We start from the raw sequence: 26,136 nt of genomic DNA, 5'->3' as shown, positions 1-26,136 counted from the left end.
ACCTACCTAAGGACTCATGCCTAATGTGAAATTCCGTCATTTAATTTTACTATTTACAGCGTAGAATTTTTTTCAAAGGTGTAAAAAGACAAAAATGCTTTTGTTGTAGGGGTAGGCAAACGAGTACAGGAACCGTGGGTCGGGACAGGTATGGACCGGTTCCTAATTTTTAAAAAGAGAAACGGGGCAGGGCTTTAGAATTTTAGAGGCGGGCCGAGTCTAGAAATATAAAAAAAGGGGTACCTGGGGACCCATTTGTGCAACATCCCTATTTAAAAATATTATTGTCTCCCAGGCTCCCCGCATCACTCTCGAGAACATTGTCTCCCCTTGACAGCTCTTTCCTCTCGGAGAACATACCCACACATACCCCCAAATCCAATCTCTCGATCCTTCTTCATCCTTTCTCTCATTGTTTCTTCTCCCCCCATCTCTGCAACTCTCATTCCCGGAGCAGACACACCACACCCACACCCCACCTCGACCTTCACCATAGTGTCTCACACCTTCTCAAAGACTTTCCTCTCCTCAGTCTCCTCCATATCTCTCTCTCCCCCAATCTCTCTCTCTCCCGACGCCTCTGTTTCCGATTTCTCACACCTTGGATCTTTCGATTCTTAACCTCCTCCCTCTCGATCTCTCTCTCCCCTAGCCTTCTGATTTTTCTTTTCTTTTTTTGTTTGTTTGGTTTGAGAATTGAGGTTTTAAAACAATTGGGTTTTGGTTTTGGGTTTTTTTTTTGGATTTGTAGGTGTCGAAAAATCTTGCTTGCTATTGCAATTCACGGATAAGAGGTTTCAGCCTGTGCATGATTTTACCGTCGATGTCGAGTTCGAAGCTCGACTGGTCACAATCGATGGTCATCCCTTCTTGTTTTCTGTTTGGCAACTGTGAGAATAGAATTTTCGTGGTGACTTGGGTTTATGGTTTTGTACCAGATTTGGAAACGGCACGGCAAGTGGATGTGGGTCTTGATGTCGAGGACCGAGTTGGAGGATGGTGAGTCTAGGAGGCGATCAAAATCGGAAAAAAAAAAAAAAGGACCCATGGACCCATCCCAAACCGACCCGTTTCAAACGGCCCGAGTTACGTCATGTTCCACTAATCAAATTTGCAATACCCGGCCTTGCTTGTCCCATGTCCTTTTTAAGCGAGTCTGGTCCAGCCCCTCCAAATTTAGGCCCGACCTGGCCCATGCCCACCCTTATTTTGTTGTGCTAAACTGGATTTTACGTGAATGTATTTTATCATTTCCTGTTTTTCTACATTTCTTAACGTATTTAAATAATACATGTCGCTCACGTAGCACAAACGTAAATAATTCAAAGCTGATAACAAAACTATAAAACGCCAAGGGTATTTCGTCATTTTACATTTATCGGAAACACATGTGGCCTTCTTTGGTGTGCCACGTGAGACCCACCCCACTTTCTGGAAAACTCTCTCTCGGTCAATCTCTTCCCGTCTATCATCCCTCACATTTTCTCTCTACCCCTCTCTTTGTCCAAACAGAAAGCCCACCACACCATTTTCCAACGAATTTCTTACACCAAAATCACCATATTTGTGACCGTCTCACTCCCACGAACCTAGTGATGGGTTTTGTTTCATGAAAAACTGAAGAAAAACGGAGGTTCTGGAGCTTCAAAACGGACCTACATCATCCCTGCCAATTTCCCACTTATTCAGGCCAAGGTGAGACCTCTAACCACCATTTTTGGATTACTCTCGTTGAGTAGATGAATTTTCATATGGATCGTGGAATTTGGTTGAGAAATGAGTGAGATATGAGTGTTTCAAATTTCCCTGGAAAACTGGCCATTTTCTGCAGATTCCGGCGATTTGTCTACTTATAATTTGGTTATTGTCCATTTTTCCCACCCTGTGAAAGTGAAATATACCTTAAAACCCTAGAAGTGCAGAACATGATGCTAACAAGCCACTGACGCCAGACAGACGCGTAAGCCAAACCCAACGGCGCCAAACTGCACTACATTTACTTCCAACGGTCTCCGTATCCATCAATTTCAATCAACTTTCGTACTACCATTCGTCATTAAGTTTTTTCAAATTCTTCAACCAACTTTATAAGATTGCAGAGGTGGGCCAAGGCTCGTAGCTGCATAGGCGCGAATGAATCTGGTGAGTTTCACTCTCATCCTTTGCGGTTTAATTAGTTTAAAGTCGAAATATTGCTTATATATTTATAAATAAAAAGAAAAATATATTTGTGAGTAGTATAGAATGAGATTGCTAATAACAGTTCCGTAAAAAATTCATATAACTTTGATTTTTTCTGTGAGTTAGTAAAATTTTGTTTTGCTTTGACTAGGGTAAATTACTCATTTTCACATACATGATTTGACTCCATTTGGTAATATTTTAATCAGTCTTTGGATCTTGAATCACTCTCTATAAGTATCCAACTATATGAGTCTATGTCCAAATGTCTCATTTCTCGATCTCACCCAGAAATCAAGAAAAAATGAGTCCTTCAAAAACAACCATCCTAATCCTTGTCTTCTTTACCTTCTTATGGTCTCTCATCCGCATGCTAATCAACGCCTTCTCAAGGCAAAGCCAAAAACTGCCTCCTGGCCCTAGGGCTCTGCTAGTCATTAGCTAGGCAACCTCCGACACCGCAGCCTCCAAAACCTAGCCAAAAAGTACAGACCCATAATGTCCATGCGCCTAGGCAGCAAAACCACCATAGTAATCTCATCCCCCAAAGCCGCCGAGCTATTCCTTAAAACCCACGACACCATTTTCGCTAGCCGCCCCCAACTCCAAGCCTCCAAGTACATGTCCTACGGCACGAAGGCCATGGCCTTTTCTGAATATGGTCCATATTGGCGCCATGTTTGAAAGCTCTGCATGCTTCAACTTCTTTCTCCTTCGAGAATCGAGGCTTTTGATCCGCTGAGAAGGGAAGAGGTAGGGTTGTTGGTGCAGTCCCTGAAGGTAGCCGCGGAGGCGGGCAAGGTGGTAAATCTTAGTGAGAAGGTTGGTGAGCTTGTTGTGGGAATCACGTACAGGATGCTGTTGGGGAGAAAAAATAATGATATTTTTCATCTCAAAAGGATTACAGAGGAGGTCATGTTCTTGACAGGAGCTTTCAACATTGGTGATTAGGTGCCTTTCCTTATTCCACTTGATCTTCAGGTATGTTACCCTTTTGTTTGGATCCGATTTTACATCATCAGCATGAGCAATCGTGGCCATTGGATGAGTAGAGTTTTAGATTGTTGGATGATAAAGTGGTTGAGATTATTTTCAATTATTATTAAGGGATAATATTGTGGTTTTAATCATAATATTATCTCTTAATATGTATTAGATTATCTAAGCCTAATATTAGCTATATCCAGCTGGTTGTTTAAAGATAAGTGATGAGGCAAATCATATTTCCAACTTGGAGGTACAGTTCAAACGGGTTTGGGATGTTTGTACGACTCATGCGGCAATACAAATTACGAATGAATTAATTTCATTTAAAATCAATGCTTGCATTGGATAAAGGTGAAATGATGCAGTAGGTGGATGATGGTGATCAGGATCATATCGTGACATTTGATTTGCAAATGGTTTGCATGGATGAGACGGCATGAAAAAAGGAGCTTTTTATGGTCTCCACGCGGAAGTTTAATGAAGATTATCTGGAATGGTAATTCCAAATGCATGCACTTGGACATGAATATAGGTCTAAACATTACACGGTTATTTAAAATGCTATAGAAGAGTTCCATGTGCTTGTAAATTGATCTGATTGCATGGTTATCATAGGTGGACGACAATTATCAAAGTGTGTTGCTCCTTTGGAATAATATTCATAGGAATATTATTTATTCCGATTGGATACTCCTAAGTCACGGCAACAAATTCACAGCATGTTCATCAAGGCACGTCCCTACAAATACAAAGCGGCCGAGGACATTTGAGGGACCTCCAATTCAACACACAACTGCTCTACACAAACCTCTCAAACACCTTGAGATTTTTTTATTTTCTTTTTTCGCCAACACACCTTCAGTTTGGATAAACAGCATTGTGAAGGCAACTGGCGAACATCTTCAGTTTGGATAAACAACACTATTGTCGTAGAATCAGCCGACCGCGGCGAACATCTTCAGTTTGGATAAATAGCACTGCGTCGAGGCCGACTGGTTATCTATCCAAGTCTCGGTCGAGAAGGATTTTCGAATCATTATTGGCAGATGTGTCATCTCATTAGCCTTCTTGCGAAGTGAGGTGTTACAAGTTACTACATTCGACACATTGAAAGCCGAATTTGATATTGAACTTCGCAGAACTAGCAGCCTTGTCTTCAGACTCAAGAATCCAAAGGCTGAGATTTGTTCATTCCTCAATTGTAGTCGCAAGATAAAGAAGTTAGCAACGAGCTCAACGCAACATCAACAAATTTTACTCCTTGGCCGAGCTCGGCCGACGAGTTGGCACGCCCCGCATCAACCGAATGACGTAGTTAGCTCATTAGTTACTCGGCTTGCGCACCACGTAGGTTTTGTAATTTTTAGAGTCAACACCTTCATCCTTAATTACCAAAATTGTTACATGCATGAATCAACTATAAAACTAGAAAAATGCTAGCAAGATCATAAAGTATGAACATTTAGAATCACTGCATGCACGTTACGTACTAATCCTGTGACACGCCCCGACCTTGATATTCCCCGAATACCAGGATAGGCACGTGCTGGGCGACACCCGAGGGTGACGAAAGCCATTTATTGAGTGCAAATGCTAAAAACAAGGGATAAATAAGGCTTATAAATATAAAAGAATAATGAATATGCAAATGAGGACCGTGTTCAGAGCATCTCTCTAATCTAGAACATTAGAAGAAAATAATATAAAATTGAATGAAACAAGCGAGTGGGTCCTACACCACGAGGACTTGAAGATGCCGATGCGGAAGTGCCTGGACGTCGGGATTGTATGCCTCAATTCTATGTCCTGAAGGGGGGCGCAAAACAAACATGAGTGGACCAAGTTGATATATATATATATATATATATATATAATAAAACAGTTATCAACATACTAACCCCCAGGTTTTATGAAAACACAAATATAATGATAAACATAGGTTTTCCGAAACCTAGCATGTCGTACAATGTCTCAAATCATAATTCGCATAAATAATAAACACTAGTGAATATCCGATAACTCTTCAGGCCTCATGCCGGCTTCCCGTCTCTGAGCAGACAGTCAGAGGAAAACACACTCCAAGCCCTATGCCAACACCAAACCGTCGCCCGGGACAGACCGGATCTATCCCTACGTCTCGTAGCGGAAAAGTCCACTAGGTAAGTACAAAACCAGTGAACATACATATATTGAAAACCAACTTCATTGTATAAAGTCATGCATCATCTATACTATAAAGAGGTGTTCTAAACATGTTCTAAATATCATCCATCAGATATTCTATAAGAACATGGGTTATAGGAAAAATAGTAATAATTCAAACTAGCCTTAGTAAGCATGTTATCACGTAAAAGGTTTCATAAAACATAATCATCAAATCATTCTTTTCATGTATGCATTTATACTATCAAAACATGTGTTTTTAGAAGGGGTCCACTCACAGTAATTCGCCGTCGAAAAGCCACGCCATCTAGCGAAGAAGGAAACGCCACAGATAAACGCCCCTAAGCACATAAATGGTACATTTAGTCAAACTCTACTCAAACGACTGAATTTGGGAAAACAGACATCGGAAACGGGTTCAGGACGTCGAAATTAGCCTAGGAGGGGTCCCGCACGAAAACCCAAAAAGTCAACGGTCAAAGTCAATGGTCAGACCGAGTCCGGGTCAACAGGTTAAACGGGTCTGGGCTTGGATCCGGATTGGGTTAAAGGGTTTGGACTTGGGTTGGATTCGGGTTTGGGCCTAAGGGTTTGGGTCTAATGGGTTTAGGGTTAACGGGCCGAAAGCCCTAAAGGAAACGACCCAAAGGCCTTTAAATTAACAAAACGAAAAATAAAAAATAAAAATGTTGGGTTGGGCTGCCCAGGGTTTTGGGCTTGGTAGGAAAGGCCCAAAGGCCTTGGGTTTGGTGGTTCGTCGGATTCCAAGGAGGGAGAAGGCCCCGGCCGGAGAATTCCCAAGCTCCGATGGAGCTCAAAACTCAACCAAAACATGTCATTCAATATACCAAATTGAAGCCCCGAAGGTAAGGTTTCGAAATATACCCTTGGTTCCCATCATCGTGGTCAGAGTTGGCCGGAAAACAGACTGGAAGCCACGGGTGTCGACCGGAAACTGGGTAAGATTCAAATGAGTATAACTTCTTCAATACTCAATGAAATTGGGTGAAACAAAAAGGAAAGTTGTAGTACTCAGCGAGACGAAGAGATTGATACCTTGCACGCCGGCCAACTCGCCGTGGTTTGGCCGAAAATTGCCTCGAAAGGGGCGGTGCTCGCCGGAAAACTGGGAAATGTCTCCGAGGTGGTTTCTTCATGGTTTGACGTCCAAAACACAACCACGGGGTTAGAAAAGAGCTATAGGTGTGGACATGGGTGTGTGTGTGTGTGTGTTCTTGTCGGAGAAAATAGCACCGAGAGGGGTCATGGAGAAATCACAGAGGAAGAAAGAGAGAAGAGAGACTTTTCAGAAAAAAAAATAAAAGAAAAGGGAAAGGGAAAGAAACTGGGGAACAAAACAGGGGGTGGGCCCCTTGGGCTCACCAATTAAGACTAAAAAACAATTTTAAAAAGAAAAGTATCCCCAAACTTAGTGAAAATACAAAAATACTCATTTTCTTCCGTAAATCCCGGGACGGGTTGGTACATCCTGAAATGCTAAAGAACAAACACAAGACGTTCAAAATGTAAGCTCACGTTTGTGCAACTAATCTTAACACTGTCCTTGTGAAAATATATGGATGGATGGATCCATGAACAGGAACAGAAGCAGTGTCAACAAAGTAAAGTGAACAAGGTTATTTCATAGTTTAGGGAAAGTGAATCAGCCAGTAACTAGTTTACAACCCTACTAATCTTAGAGGATTAGCTGTTTACGTTAACCAGCTGACTTTCATCGTCTTTTTGTTGGTGACATGATTCACAAGTCGCATCCCGACGTTGGTAAAAGAAAGATCATATCGTATTCGTATTCGTATGGGAGTGAGGATCCTTGCCGGATTCTCTTTGCGAGGATTCTAGAGATCTTTAAATCACATCCGTTCATCGTACATCATGCGGTTAGAAATTATTATAATTTTTTTATTAAATTTGAATATAAACAGTACTCGACGAAAATTAACCATACGATATATGATGAACGAATATGATTGGAGGATTCGGGAAGAATCCTCACAAAGAAGATCCGGCGAGGATCATATGGTCCATTTTCATGGGATGCAAACATTAATATTATCACCGCTGATGGTAGTGGCATTGACTCGGTTTCTTATCTTATGCTTAATTTGACTCCATTGTCAAGTTTAATTTGCCAACCAAAAAAGTGGGCAAGACATTTTTAATGCCGGCCGGGATATTCTATTACAATTCATTATTCCGGATCCCTTTTCATCTAATTCACCTAGTCTGGGATCCGGACAGTTGAAATTTGATCTAAAGTCGAAATATTGCTTATATATTTATAAATAAAAAGAAAAATACATTTGTGAGGAGTGCAGAATGAGATTGCTAATAACAATTTCGTAAAAAATTCATGTAACGTTGATTTTTTCTGTGAGTTAGTAAAATTTTGTTTTGCTTGTACTAGGGTAAAGTTCCCATTTTCACATACATGATTCGACTCCATTTGGTAATATTTAAATCAGTCTTTGGATCTTGAATCACTCTCTATAAGTATCCAATTAAATGAGTCTATGTCCAAATGTCCCATTTCGTGATCTCACCCAGAAATCAAGAAAAAATGAGTCCTTCAGAAACAACCATCCTAATCCTTGTCTTCCTTACCTTCTTAGGGTCACTCCTCCGCATCCAAATCAACGCCTCCTCAAGGCAAAGCCAAAAACTGCCTCCTGGCCCTAGGGCTCTGCCAATCATTGGCAATCTTCATATGCTAGGCAACCTCCCACACCGCAGCCTCCAGAACCTAGCCAAAAAGTACGGACCCATAATGTCCATGCGCCTAGGAAGCAAAACCACCATAGTAGTCTCATCCCCCAAAGCCGCCGAGCTATTCCTTAAAACCCACGACACCATTTTCGCTAGCCGCCCCCAACTCCAATCCTCCAAGCACATGTCCTACGGCACGAAGGCCATGGCCTTTTCTGAATATGGTCCATATTGGCGCCATGTTCGAAAGCTCTGCACACTTCAACTTCTTTCTCCTTCGAGAATCGAGGCTTTTGCTCCGTTGAGAAGGGAGGAGGTAGGGTTGTTGGTGCAGTCCCTGAAGGTAGCTGCGGAGGCGGGTGAGGTGGTTGATCTTAGTGAGAAGGTCAGTGATCTTGTTGTGGGAATCACGTACAGGATGGTGTTGGGGAGAAAAAATAATGATATGTTTGATCTCAAGGGGATTATAGAGGAGGTCATGTTCTTGTCAGGAGCTTTCAACATTGGGGATTATGTGCCTTTCCTTATTCCACTTGATCTTCAGGTATGTTACCCTTCATCCTTAATTACCAAATTGTAACATGCATGAATCAACAATAAAACCAGATAAATGCTAGCAAGATCATAAAGTGGAAACATTTAGAATCACTGCTTGCACGCTACTGATCCTGAAATGCTAAAGAACAAACACAAGACGTTTGAAATAAGTAAATGCAAGTATAAATGATTGATCTTAACACTGTCCTCGTGAAAATTTTTGGATGGATGGTACATTAACAGGAACAGAAGCAGTGTCAACAAAGTAAAGTGAACAAGGTTAATTCATAGTTTAGGGAAAGTGAATCAGCCAGTAACTAATTCACAACGCTACTAACCTTAGAGGATTAGTTGTTTACGTTAGCCAGCGGGCTTCCATCGTCTGTTTGTTTGTTGGTGACATGATTCACAAGTCGCATCCACACACTGCTAAAAGAAAGATCATATCGTATTCGCATGGTCCATTTCCATAGGCTGCAAACATTGATATTATCACCGCTGAGGGCAGTGACACTGACACGGTTTCTTATCTTATGCTTAATTTGGCTCCATTGTCAAGTTTAATTTGTCGACCAAAAAAGTGGGCAAGATATTTTCAACGCCGGCCGGGATATTCTATTACAATTAATTATTGGAATGTGATATTTACACATCACATTTTACTTCTCACACATATTTTTAATTTTCAGCCTTTGGATCGGATGAATTAAAGAAGATTAACGGACAGAAATTCTTAAGATGTACGTGAGAAGTAAAATGAGGTGTGTGGATAGCACACCCCTAATTATTTTAGGAGCCTTAATTTTTTGCAGTCAACTGTATACAAATTATATGGTTTTCTTTTATCCTTCATGGAAGACGTAATATTAATAAGGATTTTACCATTAAAAGAGTCTTTTACAAAAATTCAAAAAATAAAATGCTGGTAGTGAGTGGATACAGATTCTGAGGCTTATAATTAGTAATGTTATGAAGACTAAATTTGTAAACATAATGATGTGTTACGAATAGGGATGAATACGTTTATCAATACTTAAGTAATAATCTAATGATCAACTTTTTGTCTCCAAATTTAATCTCTCTCACATTGCCCATATAACAGTAATGTTATCGAAATTAAACTCAAATTACTTGATTATTATATATATGTATGAATCAAACTAAGCATAACCAACGTGAAAAGCCTTTTGTATTAGATAATGCTAGGTACTCCAAATTTTAAACAAAATTTTGTAAACCATATGACATGGTTGTTGCTAATTGAATTATTACTTAAGTGTTAATTAACGTACTTATTTCATATTGATAACACATCATGTGGTATGCAAATTTAGTCTCAAAACTTTGTTTACTTACCATTATTCTTTTTGTAATAAGGGTTTGCACATGATCCCGTGATTGCCGCCATTTTATATATGCATGCATGTCTTGACCATTTCATTGCCTAGACTAAAATAGCGATAGACTAAAATAGCGATGGCTAGAGTACTCATGTAGAAGACTAGTACGTATATTGATTGGATTGTATGGAATCTTAACTACTTCCTCTTAGGGATTGACCAAGCGCATGAAGAGAATTAGCAAGACTGTCGACCAACTATTCGAAAAGATAATTCAGGATCATGAACAAGTTTCTAGAAGTGAGCAAGTACAAGGCAATCATCATAAGGACTTTGTAGACGTGCTGCTTTCATTAATCCACCAACCATTAAACCCCAACGATGAGGAAGTATACATGTTCGAACGAACAAATGCCAAAGCCATTTTACTCGATATGATTTCTGGTTCCTTTGACACTTCAGCCACGGCAATCGTTTGGACCCTGGCCGAACTCTTGAGGCACCCGGAAGTTATGAAACGTCTCCAAAAAGAGCTCCAGAGTGTGGTCGGGATGGATCGAATGGTTGAAGAACGTGATTTGCCAAAGCTGGATTACTTGAGCATGGTGGTCAAGGAGAGCTTAAGGCTACACCCAGTTGGACCATTACTTATCCCTCATCAATCCATGGAGGACGTTATAGTTGATGGATATCACATACCCAAGAAATCAAGAGTCTTCATCAATATTTGGACCATTGGGAGAGATCCAAATGTATGGTCAGATACTGTGGAAGAATTCTACCCTGAAAGGTTTATGAATAGTAACGTTGACCTGCAGGGACATGACTTCCAGCTCATACCATTTGGCTCTGGTCGAAGAGGGTGCCCTGCTATGCAGTTAGGGTTAACCACAGTTCGTCTAGCTCTGGGAAACTTGGTGCACTGCTTCAACTGGGAGCTCCCAACTGGCATGCTACCTAAAGACTTGGACATGACTGAAAAGTTCGGCTTATCGTTGTCGAAAGCCAAACACTTGCTTGCCATGCCAACGCACCGCCTATAAAATCGACCTTCATACACACACACACACACACACAGTGTCTAGGCATAAATAAACAGTAATTAACTGTATACTTTGGATTTTAATTTTTAGTCAATATGGAACTTTATTAAGACAAGAAGATGTTACAGAAACAAAAATATTACCCAATAATTTGAATTGATGCAAGTGGCTTATAACTTAGTTAATTAAGAACATTCGTTTTGCACTCGAGATTCCATGTTTGAATCCCCCTTCCTAAGTTCAATATAGATTGTCCTATCATTTACAAAAGTTAATAATAATTTGGACTGGTATTGGATATGTAACCTTTCTACTAAAAGAAAGCACGCAACATAATTCTAATGTTCCAAGTATAAAAGTTTCCTAAAGAAAATAAAGCAACTTTCAGCATCACCTAAGAGCAACTCCAACGTATCAAGGCTCCTTAGGGTAACTTCCTATTGAATAGCCTCTAATGAACAGTAACTGCCTTTAATGAAAAGTAATTATTTTTTGCATCTCCACCCCTAAATTGAATAGTCATGACAATATGTAATAAAATATTAGTATTTTTTATTTTATAAAATAATAAAGAATAATTTTATTTCAAATTTCGGATATGATTTTTAATCGGTCTCGTTGTACCACGTTTCATTAAATAAGAAATTACAACCCAAAGTATTTGAGAAAATATAAAATTATAGTATAAGGTGGAAGATAATGATAAGATATTTATAGAAAAATTAAAACTTTTTTTTTTTTTTAAATTTCGGATGTTTTATTAATTGTTTACATTTTTTAAAATTTTTTTATTAATTTTATAATGTAGTTGACGTCATCCATACATCATTCGGCCTCAGGCTCTCGGGCCACCAATTCGAGTCGAGCCTCTCATTCGGCCCCCCCCCTCCCCCTCAACCCGCACACCTGCATGGGTTGGAGCAAGCAAATCGGGCTATTGGGTAGGAAAAATCAAAGGTCCATCAGGATATTGGTCCTAGTGGAGTTACTCTAATGAGTACAGAGGCCTAAAACAGAAGGAGGCCTGAATTAAAAGTTTCATAATGAAGTTTATGCATCAGAGAACTTTAGACTTATTATTATAAATGTATTGCCAACACACTAACAATGAACTATTTCAGCGTTACATGTTACTACTAAAACACTACAAATGCCCTTCAAAGGTACTAACCAAATAATTTCTAAATACAATCATTTCAAGGTGCCATTTGAAAGTTCTTCAAATATATTACATTTAGGCTTATTTTTGGCTACGTTTTTTTGAAACTTCATTTTAATCTCACTTTGCTTCTTGTAATTCACTTTACTCCTTGAAACTCATAATTCGCTCCAGTTTATACATAATCATTCAGTCGGATAGCCCCAGTTTATACATAATCAATGTTAATTTCAACTAACAAAGATTAATTAACTATCAAATCTCGTACCTAATAGAATATTGGGTATGCCATTTAGTACTACAGTCTAGTGATATTTATCTTTACTTGTAAGTGAGATGTCTTAGATTCGATTCTCGCTAAAGGTGAATTTGAACCACATTATTGCTAGCTATTGCGAGTCCACGATATTTATTTTATAGCATATACAATTGTTTCTACAAAATAAGTAATATAATGGGTTAATGACAAAAAAACTACCTCAAGTATGGGTCAAATGACACTTTCATACCTCATCTTTTAAAATTGACAATGTCATACCTCATCTTACGAATTTGTGTCAATGTTATACCTTCCGTTAGCTTGGCCGTTTATTTCTCAGTTAAATGTTGACGTGGCTTGATCCGGGACCCATTTTTATTAAAAAATTATTAAAAAAATTATTAAAAACAAAAAAAATCATTTAATATTATTTAAATATTAAAATAATAATAAAAAAGTACATAAAAAATTAAAAAACATTAGCCATCATCTTCCCTCTCCTTTCGTGCATCTTCCCCCCTCTCTCTTCCCCATCATCTTCCTGCAACCCAGCAACCCAGAAAAGAAGAAGGAGAAAGAAGAAGAAGAAGAAGAAGAAGAAGAGAAAAAAAAAAAAAAAAAAAAACCCAAACCAAACCAAACCCAGTTCATCCCCCCTCCCCCCACCACAAACTCAACCCCCTGCAACCTAGAAAGGAGGAGGAAGAAGAAGGAAACACAAAAAAAAAAAAAAAAAAAAAAAACAGCAGCAAACCCGTCCCCTCCCACCCAACCCCACCCCCCCCCCCTAACCTAACCCACAGAAGAAGAAGAAGAAGAAGAAGAAGAAGAAGAAGAGGGAAGCAGAAGAAGAGAGAAGAAAAAGAAAAAAAAAAAAAAAAACAATTGGAAACCCAGTTCGTCCCCCTGCAGAAGAAGAAGAAGAAGAAGAAGAAGAGGGAAGAAGAGGGAAGAAGAAGAAGAGAGAAGAAAAAAAAAAAAAAAAAAACAAACAAACAGCAGCAACCCAGTTCGTCCCCCTCACACCCACCCTCTCCCCTCCACACCCATTCCCCCACCCCGCCCCCCCCCACCCCCGTGTGCCCATTTTCTCCTCGCCCAGGAGAATGGGTTTTTTTTTTTTTTTTTGGGTTGTAGGTAGTGGGTGCGAGGTTGGGTGCAGAGGGTGGGGTGCGAAGGTGGGGAGGTTGGGTGTGTGGGTGTGGGGAGAAGAGGGGGTGAGGAGCAAGGAAAACAAATTGGTTTTTTTTTTTTTTTTTTTCTCTTTTGTTTTTCTGGGTTGTAGTTGCAGAAAGGGGAAGAAGATGAAGATGGGGAGAAGGGAGAGAGGGGGGGGAAGGGACGGACGTTGGTCTTTTTTTAATAATTTTTCTTTATTATTTTAATATTTAAATAATATTAAATGATTTTTTTTGTTTTTAAAATGTTTTATTAATTTTTTAATAAAAATGGATCCCGGATCAAGCCACGTCAACATTTAACTGAGAAATAAACGGCCAAGCTAACGGAAGGTATAACATTGACACAAATTCGTAAGATGAGGTATGACATTGTCAATTTTAAAAGATGAGGTATGAAAGTGTCATTTGACCCATACTCGAGGTAGTTTTTTGTAATTAACCCTAATATAATTAAACATTATGTATATTAATCTTTAGTTGCATCTTTTTTTTTATTTGCTTGGGCCATGAGGTAAATCAATCATTTGTCTTGGTGTGTCTGAATTTAATCCTCTCATACCTGCCAAAAGACTCATGCCTAATGCGAAAATCAATCCTTGAGTTTTATTATTTACCGCGTAGAATTTTTTTCAAAAAGTGTGAAAAGAAAGAAAATATTTTATTGTGCTAAATAGCATTGTATGGGAACGTATTTGATTCTTTCATGATTTTTCATATTTCTTGACATATTTAAATAATACGGGTCGAAGGATTAATCCCCACCTCGCGGGGGGATACCTGAATTCATCCAATGAAAAATAATACGGATGGCTACGAACGCATCGCGCAAACGAAAAACAAAACTTGAAACGCCAAGGGTATTTCGTCATTTTACATTTATTGGAAACACATGCGGCCTTATTTGGTGTGCCAGCTGAGACCCACCCCACTTTCGGGAAAACTCTCTATTGGCCAATCTCTTCCCGTTTATCATCTCTCACATTTTCTCTCTACCCCTCTCTGTGTCCAAACAAAAAGTCCACCACACCATCTTCCGACGAATTTTTTACACCAAAATCACCATACTTGTGACCGTCTCACTCCCACGAACCCAGTGATGGGTTTTATTTCATGAAAAACCGAAGAAAAAGGAGGTTCTGGAGCTTCAAAACGGACCGACATCATCCCGGCGAATTTCCCGCCGATTCCGGCCAAGGTGAGGGCTCTAACCACCATATTTGGACTACTCTCGTTGAGTAGATGAATTTTCATATATGAATCGTGGAATTTGGTGAGAAATGAGTGAGATATGAGCGTTTGAAATTTCCCCAGAAAACTGGCCATTTTCTGCAGATTCTGGCGGTTTGGCTTCTTATAAATTGGTTCTTGTCCATTTTTCCCACCCTGTGAAAGTGCAATATACTTTAAAACCCTAGAAGTGCAGAACATGATGCTAACAAGCCATTAAAGCCAGACAGACGCACGAACCAAACCCAACGGCGCCAACTGCACTACATCTACGTTCAACTTTCAATTAACTTCAATCAACTTTCTTGCTACCATTCGTCATTAAACTTATTCAAATTCTTCGACCAACTTTATAAAGATTGCAGAGGTGGGCCGAGGATCGTAGCTACTTAGGCGCGAATGAATCTGGTGAGTTTAACTCTCATTCTATGCGGTTTAATTAGTTTAAACTTGAAATATTGCTTATATAAAATAAGAGAATTGTTATTAGCACTCTAAAAATCTCATTTTGTATGACAAATTTTTATAAATAGAAAGTAAAATACATTTGTGAGGAGTCTAGAATAAGATTTTTGAAGTGCTAATAACAGTTCGTATTCATATAACTTTGATTTTTTCTGTCAGTTAGTAAAATTTTGTTTTGCTTGTACTAGGGTAAAGTTCCCATTTTCACGTACATGATTTGACTCCATTTGGTAATATTTTGATCAGCCGTTGGATCTTGAATCACTCTCTATAAGTATCCAACTATATGAGTCTATGTCCAAATGTCCCATTTCTCGATCTCACCTAGAAATCAAGAAAAAATGAGTCCTTCAGAAATAGCCATCCTAATCTTTGTCTTCCTTGCCTTCTTATGGTCCCTCCTCCACATCCTAATCAACGCCTCCTCAAGGCAAAGCCAAAAACTGCCTCCAGGCCCTAGGGCTCTACCAATCATTGGCAATCTTCATATGCTAGGCAACCTCCCACACCGCAGCCTCCAGAACCTAGCCAAAAAGTACGGACCCATAATGTCCATGCGCCTAGGCAGCAAAACCACCACAGTGGTCTCATCCCCCAAAGCCGCTGAACTATTCCTTAAAACCCACGACACCATTTTCGCTAGCCGCCCCCAACTCCAATCCTCCAAGCACATGTCCTACGGCACGAAGGCCATGGCCTTTTCTGAATATGGTCCATATTGGCGCCATGTTCGAAAGCTCTGCACACTTCAACTTCTTTCTCCTTCGAGAATCGAGGCTTTTGCTCCGTTGAGAAGGGAGGAGGTAGGGTTGTTGGTGCAGTCCCTGAAGGTAGCTGCGGAGGCGGGTGAGGTGGTTGATCTTAGTGAGAAGGTCAGTGATCTTGTTGTGGGAATCACGTACAGGATGGTGTTGGGGATAAAAAATAATGATATGTTTGATCTCAAAGGGATTATAGAGGAGGTCATGTTCTTGTCAGGAGCTTTCAACATTGGTGATTATGTGCCTTTCCTTATTCCACTTGATCTTCAGGTATGTTACCCTTCATCCTTAATTACCAAAATTGTAACATGCATGAATCAACAATAAAACCAGATAAATGCTAGCAAGATCATAAAGTAGAAACATTTAGAATCACTGCTTGCACGCTACTGATCCTGAAATGCTAAAGAACAAACACAAGATGTTTGAAATAAGTAAATGCAAGTATAAGCGACTGATCTTAACACTGTCCTCGTGAAAAATTTTGGATGGATGGTGCATTAACAGGAACAGAAGCAGTGTCAACAAAGTAAAGTGAACAAGGTTAATTCATGGTTTAGGGAAAGTGAATCAGCCAGTAACTAATTCACAAGGCTACTAACCTTAGAGGATTAGTTGTTTACGTTAGCCAGCGGTCTTTCTTCGTCTGTTTGTTTGTTGGTGACATGATTCACAAGTCGCATCCACACACTGCTAAAAAGAAAGATCATATCGTATTCGTATGGTCCATTTCCATAGGCTGCAAACATTGATATTATCACCGCTGATGGCAGTGACACTGACACGGTTTCTTATCTTATGCTTAATTTGGCTCCATTGTCAAGTTTAATTTGTCGACCAAAAAAGTGGGCAAGATATTTTCAATGCCGGCCGGGATATTCTATTACAATTAATTATTGGGATATAATATTCACACATCACATTTTACTTCTCACACACATTTTTAATTTTCAGCCTTCGGATCGGATGAATTGAAGAAGATTAACGGACAGAAATTATTAAGATGTATGTGAGAAGTAAAATGAGGTGTGTGGATAGCACACCCCTAATTATTTTAGGAGCCTTAATTTTTTGCAGTCAACTGTATACAAATTATATGGTTTTCTTTTTTCCATACAAAAATTCAAAAAACAAAATGCTGGTAGTGAGTAGATACAGATTCTGAGGCTTATAATTAGTAATGTTAGGGAGACTAAATTTGTAAACATAATGATGTGTTACGAATAGGGATGAGTACGTTTATCAATGCTTAAGTAATAATCTAATGATCAACTTCTATATACTTTCGTTTACACAATTTTGTCTCCAAATTTAGTCTCTCTGACATTGCCCATATAACAATAATGTTATCGAAATTAAACTCAAATTACTTGATTATTATATATATGTAAGAATCAAACTTAAGCATAACCAACGTGAAAAGCCTTTTGTATTAGATAATGCTAGGTACCCCAAATTTTAAACAAAATTTTGTAAACCATATGACATGGTTGTTGCTAATTGAATTATTACTTAAGTGTTAATTAACGTGCTTATTTCATATTGATAACACATCATGTGGTATGCAAATTTAGTCTCAAAACTTTGTTTACTTACCATTATTCTTTTTGTAATAAGGGTTTGCACGTGATCCCGTGATTGCCGCCATTTTATATATGCATGCATGTCTTGACCATTTCATTGCCTAGACTAAAATAGCGATGGCTAGAGTACTCATGTAGAAGACTAGTACGTATATTGATTGGATTATATGGAATCTTAACTACTTCCTCTTAGGGATTGACCAAGCGCATGAAGAGAATTAGCAAGACTGTCGACCAACTATTCGAAAAGATAATTCAGGATCATGAACAAGTTTCTAGAAGTGAGCAAGTACAAGGCAATCATCATAAGGACTTTGTAGACGTGCTGCTTTCATTAATCCACCAACCATTAAACCCCAACGATGAGGAAGTATACATGTTCGAACGAACAAATGCCAAAGCCATTTTACTCGATATGATTTCTGGTTCCTTTGACACTTCCGCCACGGCAATCGTCTGGACCCTGGCCGAACTCTTGAGGCACCCGGAAGTTATGAAACGTCTCCAAAAAGAGCTCCAGAGTGTGGTCGGGATGGATCGAATGGTTGAAGAAAGTGATTTGCCAAAGCTGGATTACTTGAGCATGGTGGTCAAGGAGAGCTTAAGGCTACACCCAGTTGGACCATTACTTATCCCTCATCAATCCATGGAGGACGTTATAGTTGATGGATATCACATACCCAAGAAATCAAGAGTCTTCATCAATATTTGGACCATTGGGAGAGATCCAAATGTATGGTCAGATACTGTGGAAGAATTCTACCCTGAAAGGTTTATGAATAGTAACGTTGACCTGCAGGGACATGACTTCCAGCTCATACCATTTGGCTCTGGTCGAAGAGGGTGCCCTGCTATGCAGTTAGGGTTAACCACAGTTCGTCTAGCTCTGGGAAACTTGGTGCACTGCTTCAACTGGGAGCTCCCAACTGGCATGCTACCTACAGACTTGGACATGACTGAAAAGTTCGGCTTATCGTTGTCGAAAGCCAAACACTTGCTTGCCATGCCAACGCGCCGCCTATAAAATCGACCTTCACACACACACACACATACACACACACACACACACACACTCTGTGTCCAGGCATAAATAAACAGTAATTAACTGTATACTTTGGATTTTAATTTTTAGTCAATATGGAACTTTATTAAGACAAGAAGATGTTACAGAAACAAAAATATTACCCAATAATTTGAATTGATGCAAGTGGCTTATAACTTGGTTAATTAAGAGCATTCGTTTTGCCCTCAAGATTCCATGTTTGAATCATACTTTTTTTTTTTTTTTTTTTTTTAAGTTAATAATAATTTGGACTGGTATTGGATATGTAACCTTCCTACTAAAAGAAAGCACGCAACACATACCGTTCCAAGTATGAAAGTTTCCTGAAATAAAACGACTTTCAGCATCACCTGAAGAGTACAGAGGCCTAAAACAAAAGGAGGCCTGAAGTAAAAGTTTCATAATGAAGTTTATGCATCAAAGAACTTTAGACTTATTATTATAAATGTATTGCCAAAACACTACCAAGGAACTATTTAAGCGTTACAATTTACTGCTAAAACTCTACAAATGCCCTACAAAGGTACTAACCAAATAAATTCTAAATACAATCATTTCAAGGTGTCATTTGAAAGTTCTTCAAATATATTATATTTAGGCTTTTTTTTAGCTATGTTTCTTGAAACTCCTTTTTAATCTCACTTTACTTCCTGTAATTTAAAAATTGTCATTTTACTTCATGAAACTCATAGTACGCTCCACTTTGCCCCATAGAACTTGATTTTGATTCAATTTTGCCCCTTAAAACTTGAAAGTCGTCTATGTAAAACTCAAAATTCGCTCCACATTGCCTTAGATCTATTAATTTCAAGGTGCCATTTAAAAGTTCTTCAAATATATTACATTTGGACTTATTTTTAGCTACACCCCCTAGAGCTTCATTTTAATTTCACTTTGCTATTTGGAACTCAAAAATTGTCAGTTTACTCCTTGAAACTCATATTCGCTCCACTTTGCCCCCCCCCCCTTCTAAACTTCATTTTGATCCCATTTGCCCCCTAAAACTTGAAAGTCATCTTTGTAAAACTCAAAATTCGCTCCACATTACCTTAGATCTGTTAATTTCTTATGTGAGTTTGATTTGGGTGCGCTAGGCTAATCATTTATTTTTTTATTTTTTTCATCTCTTCAATTTCTTTTAAACTTAAATTCTTTGGTTGTTAAATATTAACACATATTGGAGATTTATAACCAAATTTATTGCACTTGTGGTATAGTCTTATTAGATGTTAGGTCCCACATATGCTTCAGGAGGCGACGTATAAGTTTCATGGTCAAAGTGAAACGAATTTTGTGTTTCAAGGAATAAAGTGGTGACTTTTGAATTACAGAGGGAAAAATGGAGAGATTTTTCAGTGTGACCAGCATACAGGGTGGTACACCACGTGTCACTATACAAATGGTGGGATATGTGTGTTAAAAAGTTATTAACTTAAAAAATAAAAAATTTCACCACTTAAATAAAAACACACGGTGTACCACCCGTGTTCCCATCACAATAAAAAATTTCTCAGTAAAATGAGGTTAAAATGAAGTTTTAGGGGGGGCGTAGCTAATAATAAGCCTTATATTTAAGTCATTTTCAAATGCCTCCCTCTCTGATTTTTGTAATAGATTCTTTAGCAACTTTGGTTTAATTCCCATAAAAATTTGAAGATTATATTCTAAACGCACCATAACAAATCATTTGGTACTGAAATTCTCAAGGCCTACACCACCTGAGACATTTGGCCTGTCGCTACCAAAAATCGAACACTCGAGACTTTGCTTATCATCATGCCGACCGACGTACGGCCTGCGCGATCAACCTTCATTGCGGGTTGAAAACTTGAAATCTAACATCATGTAGTTGTAATATTGTTCCTTTTATGCAAACTCTGACTAGCTAGGAAAGATTAAAGCAATTACATCGTACAAATATCACAATCACAGTTCGTCTTCATAGTCGCAACTAGAGTTCTAATTTGGTTTAAGTTCAAAATTAATTCTTATCTAAGTTTATCACTTTATATGTATGTTTCCCTAATTTGTTTTGTCTTTTGGGTTTTGCACTTAGTTTAGTTACGACCAGAGTTTTTGGTTTCGTTAAGTTCAAAATCTTAGTTTTTCAGAGCATTAAATGATTATCCAATCTAATAAGTTTTCGTCATTACAATCATCAACTAAAAAAAGTGGTGCAAATTTGTGTTTTACCTTAGTTTTTGTTTATGTTTTGATTGTGAATTGAATTAGGTTTAAACAACTAGAATTGATAGGTTTCCATACTCGTACTTACATAAGCTGAATTACTATACTACCATTTATGTGCACTTACTACTTTTAATTCGATTCAATTATTAGGTACAAACAATTTAACAGCATGATGAACTATTAGTTTATTTGATAGGTACAAACAATTTAACAAGTTTTTCATTTTTTTTTTTGAAAAATAAGCAATCACAATTAGGATGTGAGATTTTTTCGATACGACGATATTTTCGTGGAAATAACTAAAAAATTAGAGAGAGAAATGGAAAAGGAGGAGGGGGATGAAGTTTAAACTTAATCCCATATCAGAAAAACTCTTAAATTGGGCTAAAGTCGACATGTTTCGTCGTTATTTCCAACATATCGGTTAAAAATAGGAGAAATTTTTATATTTTGTCTAAACCAGTGTTTGACATTCCATAAATTAAATTTTATATTAAATTTTCATCATTTTCATTGAAAGCAACCGATATTAATATTGCTATTTACACAAATTTGCATATCGAGAAATTCACTGATTTTGATATTTTAAACACTAATCACAAGATAAACTCATTCCAAACTATCGTGCACAATTAATTGAAAGATCGTATTTAGCAAGACGATGGTTTAATTGGCTAGTTTAGCACCACTTCAACTGTTTGATGTTTATGTTTTGATTCATATGGACGTACAACAACCAATTTGGTTATCTTGTCAATTTTTTTGCCACCCTCTGAAATGAAATATATTTACTTCTCTTCTCATCCATGTTAGAAGTATGTAATCACCATGAACCAAAGACCACAGATGTGCCATTAAGCCACGAGCACAAGAACAACGCTTAGAGTTTATAAGAACAAAGTACAAGGATCATGTCAGCCTGTCAAACAATTAACCTTCTCCTCTTTAACAATAATCAATTGCTCTCCAAGAATAGGTCTAAGATCCAATATGAGCCGTGTATTGCAAGAGCAAAGGCTAGTGTTTATATACTCACCATAATCCTCACTGTTCTCCTATTAGAATCAGTATAGGACTCAACTATCCATTCCACATGCGTATAAACACAATCCCAATCCACGTTCAAGTCCACAAAACTTAAACCATTATCAGTACTCTCAATCCTGCAAGAATTAGGATTACTTGAAGCCTATTAATCAGACTTTTCCATATCAATTCATACACCACAACCGAATACAATGTTAATTTCATACTCACAATCTAACAATTCACCGATCTGCCTGCCGTAGTAATAAGGCAACCGAAAATTGGTTTTCAAGGGAACCGCATCGAAGAAGTGCGCAGAACATAATGTAATACTACAATTCGACACGAGTGGCAAACTTGCTAGCTCACGCTTAGCTTCATTGAATCCATTCATGGGCATTACGTAATGCTACAATAACCATTTCTTGAACAAGCTTCTTCAAAATTCACCACTCCCTTCTCTTTAGTATAAACAAGGAGAGTTTTCGTAATAATAGGATGGATTTGTGTAAGATATCGCTTGTACTTGAAAAAAATTCTTTTATCCCAACTTCGTAAACATTAATTGAGGTGAGCATACCTACATTGGCAAGTGATGTGTTCCCCTTGCGAACTTGAGTTCGAATCACATTCCTCACAATTTAATATGCTTAAGATCTAATACAGCTTACTAAAAAACTATAAAACGAACAACTTGTTTGATGATGATTTAGTTTTTAGTTTTCATTTTTGTAGAGGGAAAATACATGGAGAAATGAGGGGTGGAGATGTAAGGAAATATATGTAAGAAAGGTACACAAAATGAAAACTAAAAAGATAATGCTTGTGTTCTCCCAAACTGAATGATTTTCTTTACGAATATGATCGTTAGATGACGATAAGAAAAATGAACGGTTCCCATAAGATATTTGGATGCTAAAGATACGTTGTTCCACTACCATAAGCTTTGTTCCTCCATGAGAGGAACACAAGAGGCCAAGTATATATGAGAGAGGTGTAGAGAACGGACAAACATCTAGGCCAATCAACTCCCTTAAATCAAGGGAGTTATGTTGACTGATATTGACTCAAGGAAATGCCACATAATCTGTCATGTCATCAACATTAATGTTAAGAGTTAGTTAGGGTGGTTATTAGTAGCTTACACAATAAGAAAGGTAGTTAGACTACTAGAGAGGTATAAAAAGGCTGATTACAGCTTAATGTTTGTATCGTGTATTCATTCTAACAACACAATCTCTCTCATCTTCTCTCTAAGCTTTTGATATTCTCTTTGTTGTTTCTTCTTCTTTTCTTTTTCTGCAATTATGGTTGCTTCTGTTAAGATGGTATCAATCGCTCGAACGATCATTGGTGCTCTCTTCCTCTGACGATTTCGGTGAAGTTCTTGGAGTTTTGTTACAGTTCTTGGAGACTTGCTGATCGGTTTTCTTCGATTCTTGGGTCGCTGAATCAGGTTGATTACTTTCTTCCTTTATTTTCTACACACTAGGTGTTTGTGTTTTTGCATAAGTGAAGAATTATGGCGATTTTGGGTGTTTTGTTTGGTTGTTTCTATTTGGGTTATTTTTTGCATATGATTAAGGCTGATGCCAAGAGTTGTTGATCTTAGAAAAAGTGAATGTGTGTCTGCGATAAGGATTGGAATCAAAGATTTGTGTCATTGCTGAGATATATGCAGTTGGAGTGTGTAAATCAAGAAGGCCGATGCCAAGGTAGTTAAATGTTAACTGTCTGAGTTTGTTGCTTTGCGAGGTTGATAATTGTTGAAGATTGAAGGTAAAAGATTACTCATTGCCATTGATTGTTGGTATATTGTGATTTGCGAATTGTGATTTTCTTGAAAGATTAGTGTTTGTTACAGATTGGTATTTGTATATTGTGACCGGTTGTTGAAGATTGTTGATTGTTGTGAAAGAATTAAGTGATCAAGATGTCTGATAAATCAGTACGAATTGAAAATTTGCTTGGTATGTTAGCTGTGAAATTGCAAGATGACAATTTTGTTAAGTGGAATTATCAGTTTCAGTCAGTCTTGAGAGGGTATGATTTGTTGGAGTTCTTTACTGGTGAATCTCCTTGTGCACCAAAGTTTGTGATTGATACTGAGAGTGGAGTGACTAAAGAAATAATAAAGGCTTATAAATCTTGGGTTCAGAAGGATATGGCACTATTGAGTTTGTTGATTGCTACTCTATCAGATTATGCTATGGAATATGTCATAGGGTGTAAGACATCACATGAGGCTTGGACAAATTTACAAGAAAGATATGTTTCTGTGTCACGGGCTAGAGTTAATAAGCTCCAAACTGAATTTCATACCATTCAAAGGGGTGGTGACTTTATTGATAGGTATTTGCTCAAGTTGAAAGCTATTCGTGATCAACTATTGTCTACAGGGGAGAACATTAATGATAATGATATGGTTATAACTGCCCTATCTCGATTACCACCTGAGTTTGATATGGTTAAGATGGTTGTTCTAGCCAGAGAGACTTCTATTCCTCTAAAAGACTTTAGAGCACAGTTGATTGGTGCTAAATCTACTATAGAAGCAAGAATCACTACTTTAGCAAGTAGCATGACTGCAATGTATGTTCAGGGTAATCAATCTAAGAATGGGAATTAGAGTAATAGTTACTCACAAGGGGAGAGTATTAGTGCTGTTTCAAGATTTGTTGATAGTCAAGGGTATCAAGACGAAAACATGTCTTATAATAACATGAATGGTTACAATTATTCACAGAATTATAACAGGAAGGGTTACGGTGGATATGGTTCTTTTAATAACTCAAGGCCTTACTTTGGCAATCGACAGAGAGGAGGAAACAATTATAATGGCTCTAGGAACTCTTGTGCAGTAGTTGAGTGTCAAATATGTTCTCGAATTGGGCATACTACTCCAAATTGCTTAAACATGAGTGATAATGATTCAGGCTCAAATGGATACTAAGTTACTATATGTCAATTTTGTGAGGAAAAAGGGGCAACTGCTCTAGAATGCAGGCACATAAACAATTATTCCTATCAGGGTGCACTTCTACCTCATTCTCCCACTACATTTTCTGCTTAAGCACCATCTCACATGACTGCATTAGAATTTGGTCAGAATGTTCAAAGCTTCTCTGCTGTTGATACATGGGTGCTAGACACTGGTGCATCACACCATGTGACAGCTAATCTTAGGAACCTAAATCAACCTGTGCAGTACAATGGTGATGAGAAAATCACTATTGGTAATGGGGAAGGTTTGATTGTTAACCATATTGGTTCTGCAACTCTTTCAACTCCACATCATTTACTGTTTCTCAAGAATATCTTACATGTTCCAACAATTACTGTTAATCTCTTATTTGTCAAGAAACTGTGTAAAGATAATAATTGCTAGTTCATATGTCATGAGATTGTGTTCTTTAGACAGGACAAGATAACAAGAATCATATTGTACCAAGGCAAGAGTAGAGGAGAGCTATATGAGATCCTGTGAATGTGTTTTCAAGAAGATTGGTTGCTGGTTCAAATAAAGCAGTTGCACTACTTGGGAAAGCTAGGAAAGTTTCAGTTTGGCATAAGAAACTAGGGCACCCATCTGAAGAAGGACATTCTGATATTTGGGGGCCTACTCCAACTAAGTCTCTAAAAGGGTTTATGTATTATGTAAGTTTTATGGATGAATTCTCAAGATTTGTATGGATCTTCCCTATTATCAATAAATCAGATAGTGTTCGAGTTTTCTGCATTTGTTACAACTCAGTTCAATTCTATAATTAAGTGCTTACAAACAGATGGTGGTTCTAAATATATGAGTAACAAATTTCAGTCTTTCTTGGCAACTAAAGGAATTATACATTTTATATCATGTCCTTATACTCCTCATCAAAATGGTCTTACTGAGAGGAAACATAGACATATAGTAGAGATTGCAATTACACTTTTAACTGAGGCTGAGGTGCCATTACAGTTTTGGAATTATGCTTGCAATCATGCTGCATCTTTAGTTAATAGAATGCCATGTAAGATTTTGGGGAAGAAGTCTCTATATCAGCTATTGTTTAATCAAGAGCATGTGTTGAATATATTGAAAATATTTGGATTTGCAGTATATCCATTCTTAGGGCCATATACTCAAAACAAATTGCAACCTAGGTCCAAGCAATGTGTTTTTCTAGGTTTTGCTGCTGGATATAAGGGAGGGGGTAGTATGCTATGATTTAGGTAGTAATAAACTGGTACTGTCAAGACATGTA

General features: G+C 38.0%; 2 protein-coding genes and 1 pseudogene across 8 annotated transcripts; all 3 read left to right on the top strand.

Moving 5' to 3' along the window:
* Window positions 1-1,829: 1,829 nt before the first annotated feature.
* Window positions 1,830-3,346, top strand: LOC148691067 (cytochrome P450 CYP736A12 pseudogene; annotated as a pseudogene).
* Window positions 3,347-7,866: 4,520 nt separating this feature from the next.
* On the top strand, window positions 7,867-11,125 carry LOC137713528 (cytochrome P450 CYP736A12-like). Its single transcript, XM_088683631.1, has 2 exons — window positions 7,867-8,599; window positions 10,145-11,125. Exons 1-2 carry the CDS (start codon window positions 7,871-7,873, stop codon window positions 10,973-10,975), a joined length of 1,560 nt encoding a protein of 519 aa, XP_088539757.1. The 5' UTR covers window positions 7,867-7,870; the 3' UTR covers window positions 10,976-11,125.
* Window positions 11,126-14,480: 3,355 nt separating this feature from the next.
* Window positions 14,481-18,837, top strand: LOC137712903 (cytochrome P450 CYP736A12). Of its 7 annotated transcripts, none has more exons than XM_068452095.2 (4): window positions 14,508-14,769; window positions 14,998-15,209; window positions 15,455-16,297; window positions 17,804-18,837. In XM_068452095.2, exons 3-4 carry the CDS (start codon window positions 15,569-15,571, stop codon window positions 18,632-18,634), a joined length of 1,560 nt encoding a protein of 519 aa, XP_068308196.2. In that variant the 5' UTR covers window positions 14,508-14,769; window positions 14,998-15,209; window positions 15,455-15,568; the 3' UTR covers window positions 18,635-18,837. The 7 variants fall into 7 exon arrangements, with proteins under 7 accessions (XP_068308200.2, XP_068308196.2, XP_088540840.1 ...); XM_088684714.1 differs by having other exon boundaries at window positions 14,990-15,209; window positions 15,513-16,297; XM_088684712.1 differs by having other exon boundaries at window positions 14,533-14,769; window positions 14,886-15,209; window positions 15,513-16,297.
* Window positions 18,838-26,136: the final 7,299 nt, after the last annotated feature.

This window comes from Pyrus communis, chromosome 14, assembly GCF_041283825.1.
Source record: "Pyrus communis isolate YQ-2024b chromosome 14, ASM4128382v1, whole genome shotgun sequence".
NCBI classification, from domain to species: Eukaryota; Viridiplantae; Streptophyta; class Magnoliopsida; order Rosales; family Rosaceae; genus Pyrus; species Pyrus communis.
Note: the sequence above shows the minus strand (reverse complement) of the source record. Positions and strands in the feature narration are given on the sequence as shown.

What these genes read in the sequence shown, in the direction of transcription:
- LOC137712903 (XM_068452099.2), top strand. Translation starts at nt 15,569, where the DNA reads ATGTCCCATTTCTCGATCTCACCTAGAAATCAAGAAAAAATGAGTCCT. An exon ending in TTATTCCACTTGATCTTCAG is followed by an intron (nt 16,298 to 17,803) that starts GTATGTTACCCT and finishes ACTTCCTCTTAG; the next exon opens with GGATTGACCAAGCGCATGAA.
- LOC137713528 (XM_088683631.1), top strand. Translation starts at nt 7,871, where the DNA reads ATGTCCCATTTCGTGATCTCACCCAGAAATCAAGAAAAAATGAGTCCT. An exon ending in TTATTCCACTTGATCTTCAG is followed by an intron (nt 8,600 to 10,144) that starts GTATGTTACCCT and finishes ACTTCCTCTTAG; the next exon opens with GGATTGACCAAGCGCATGAA.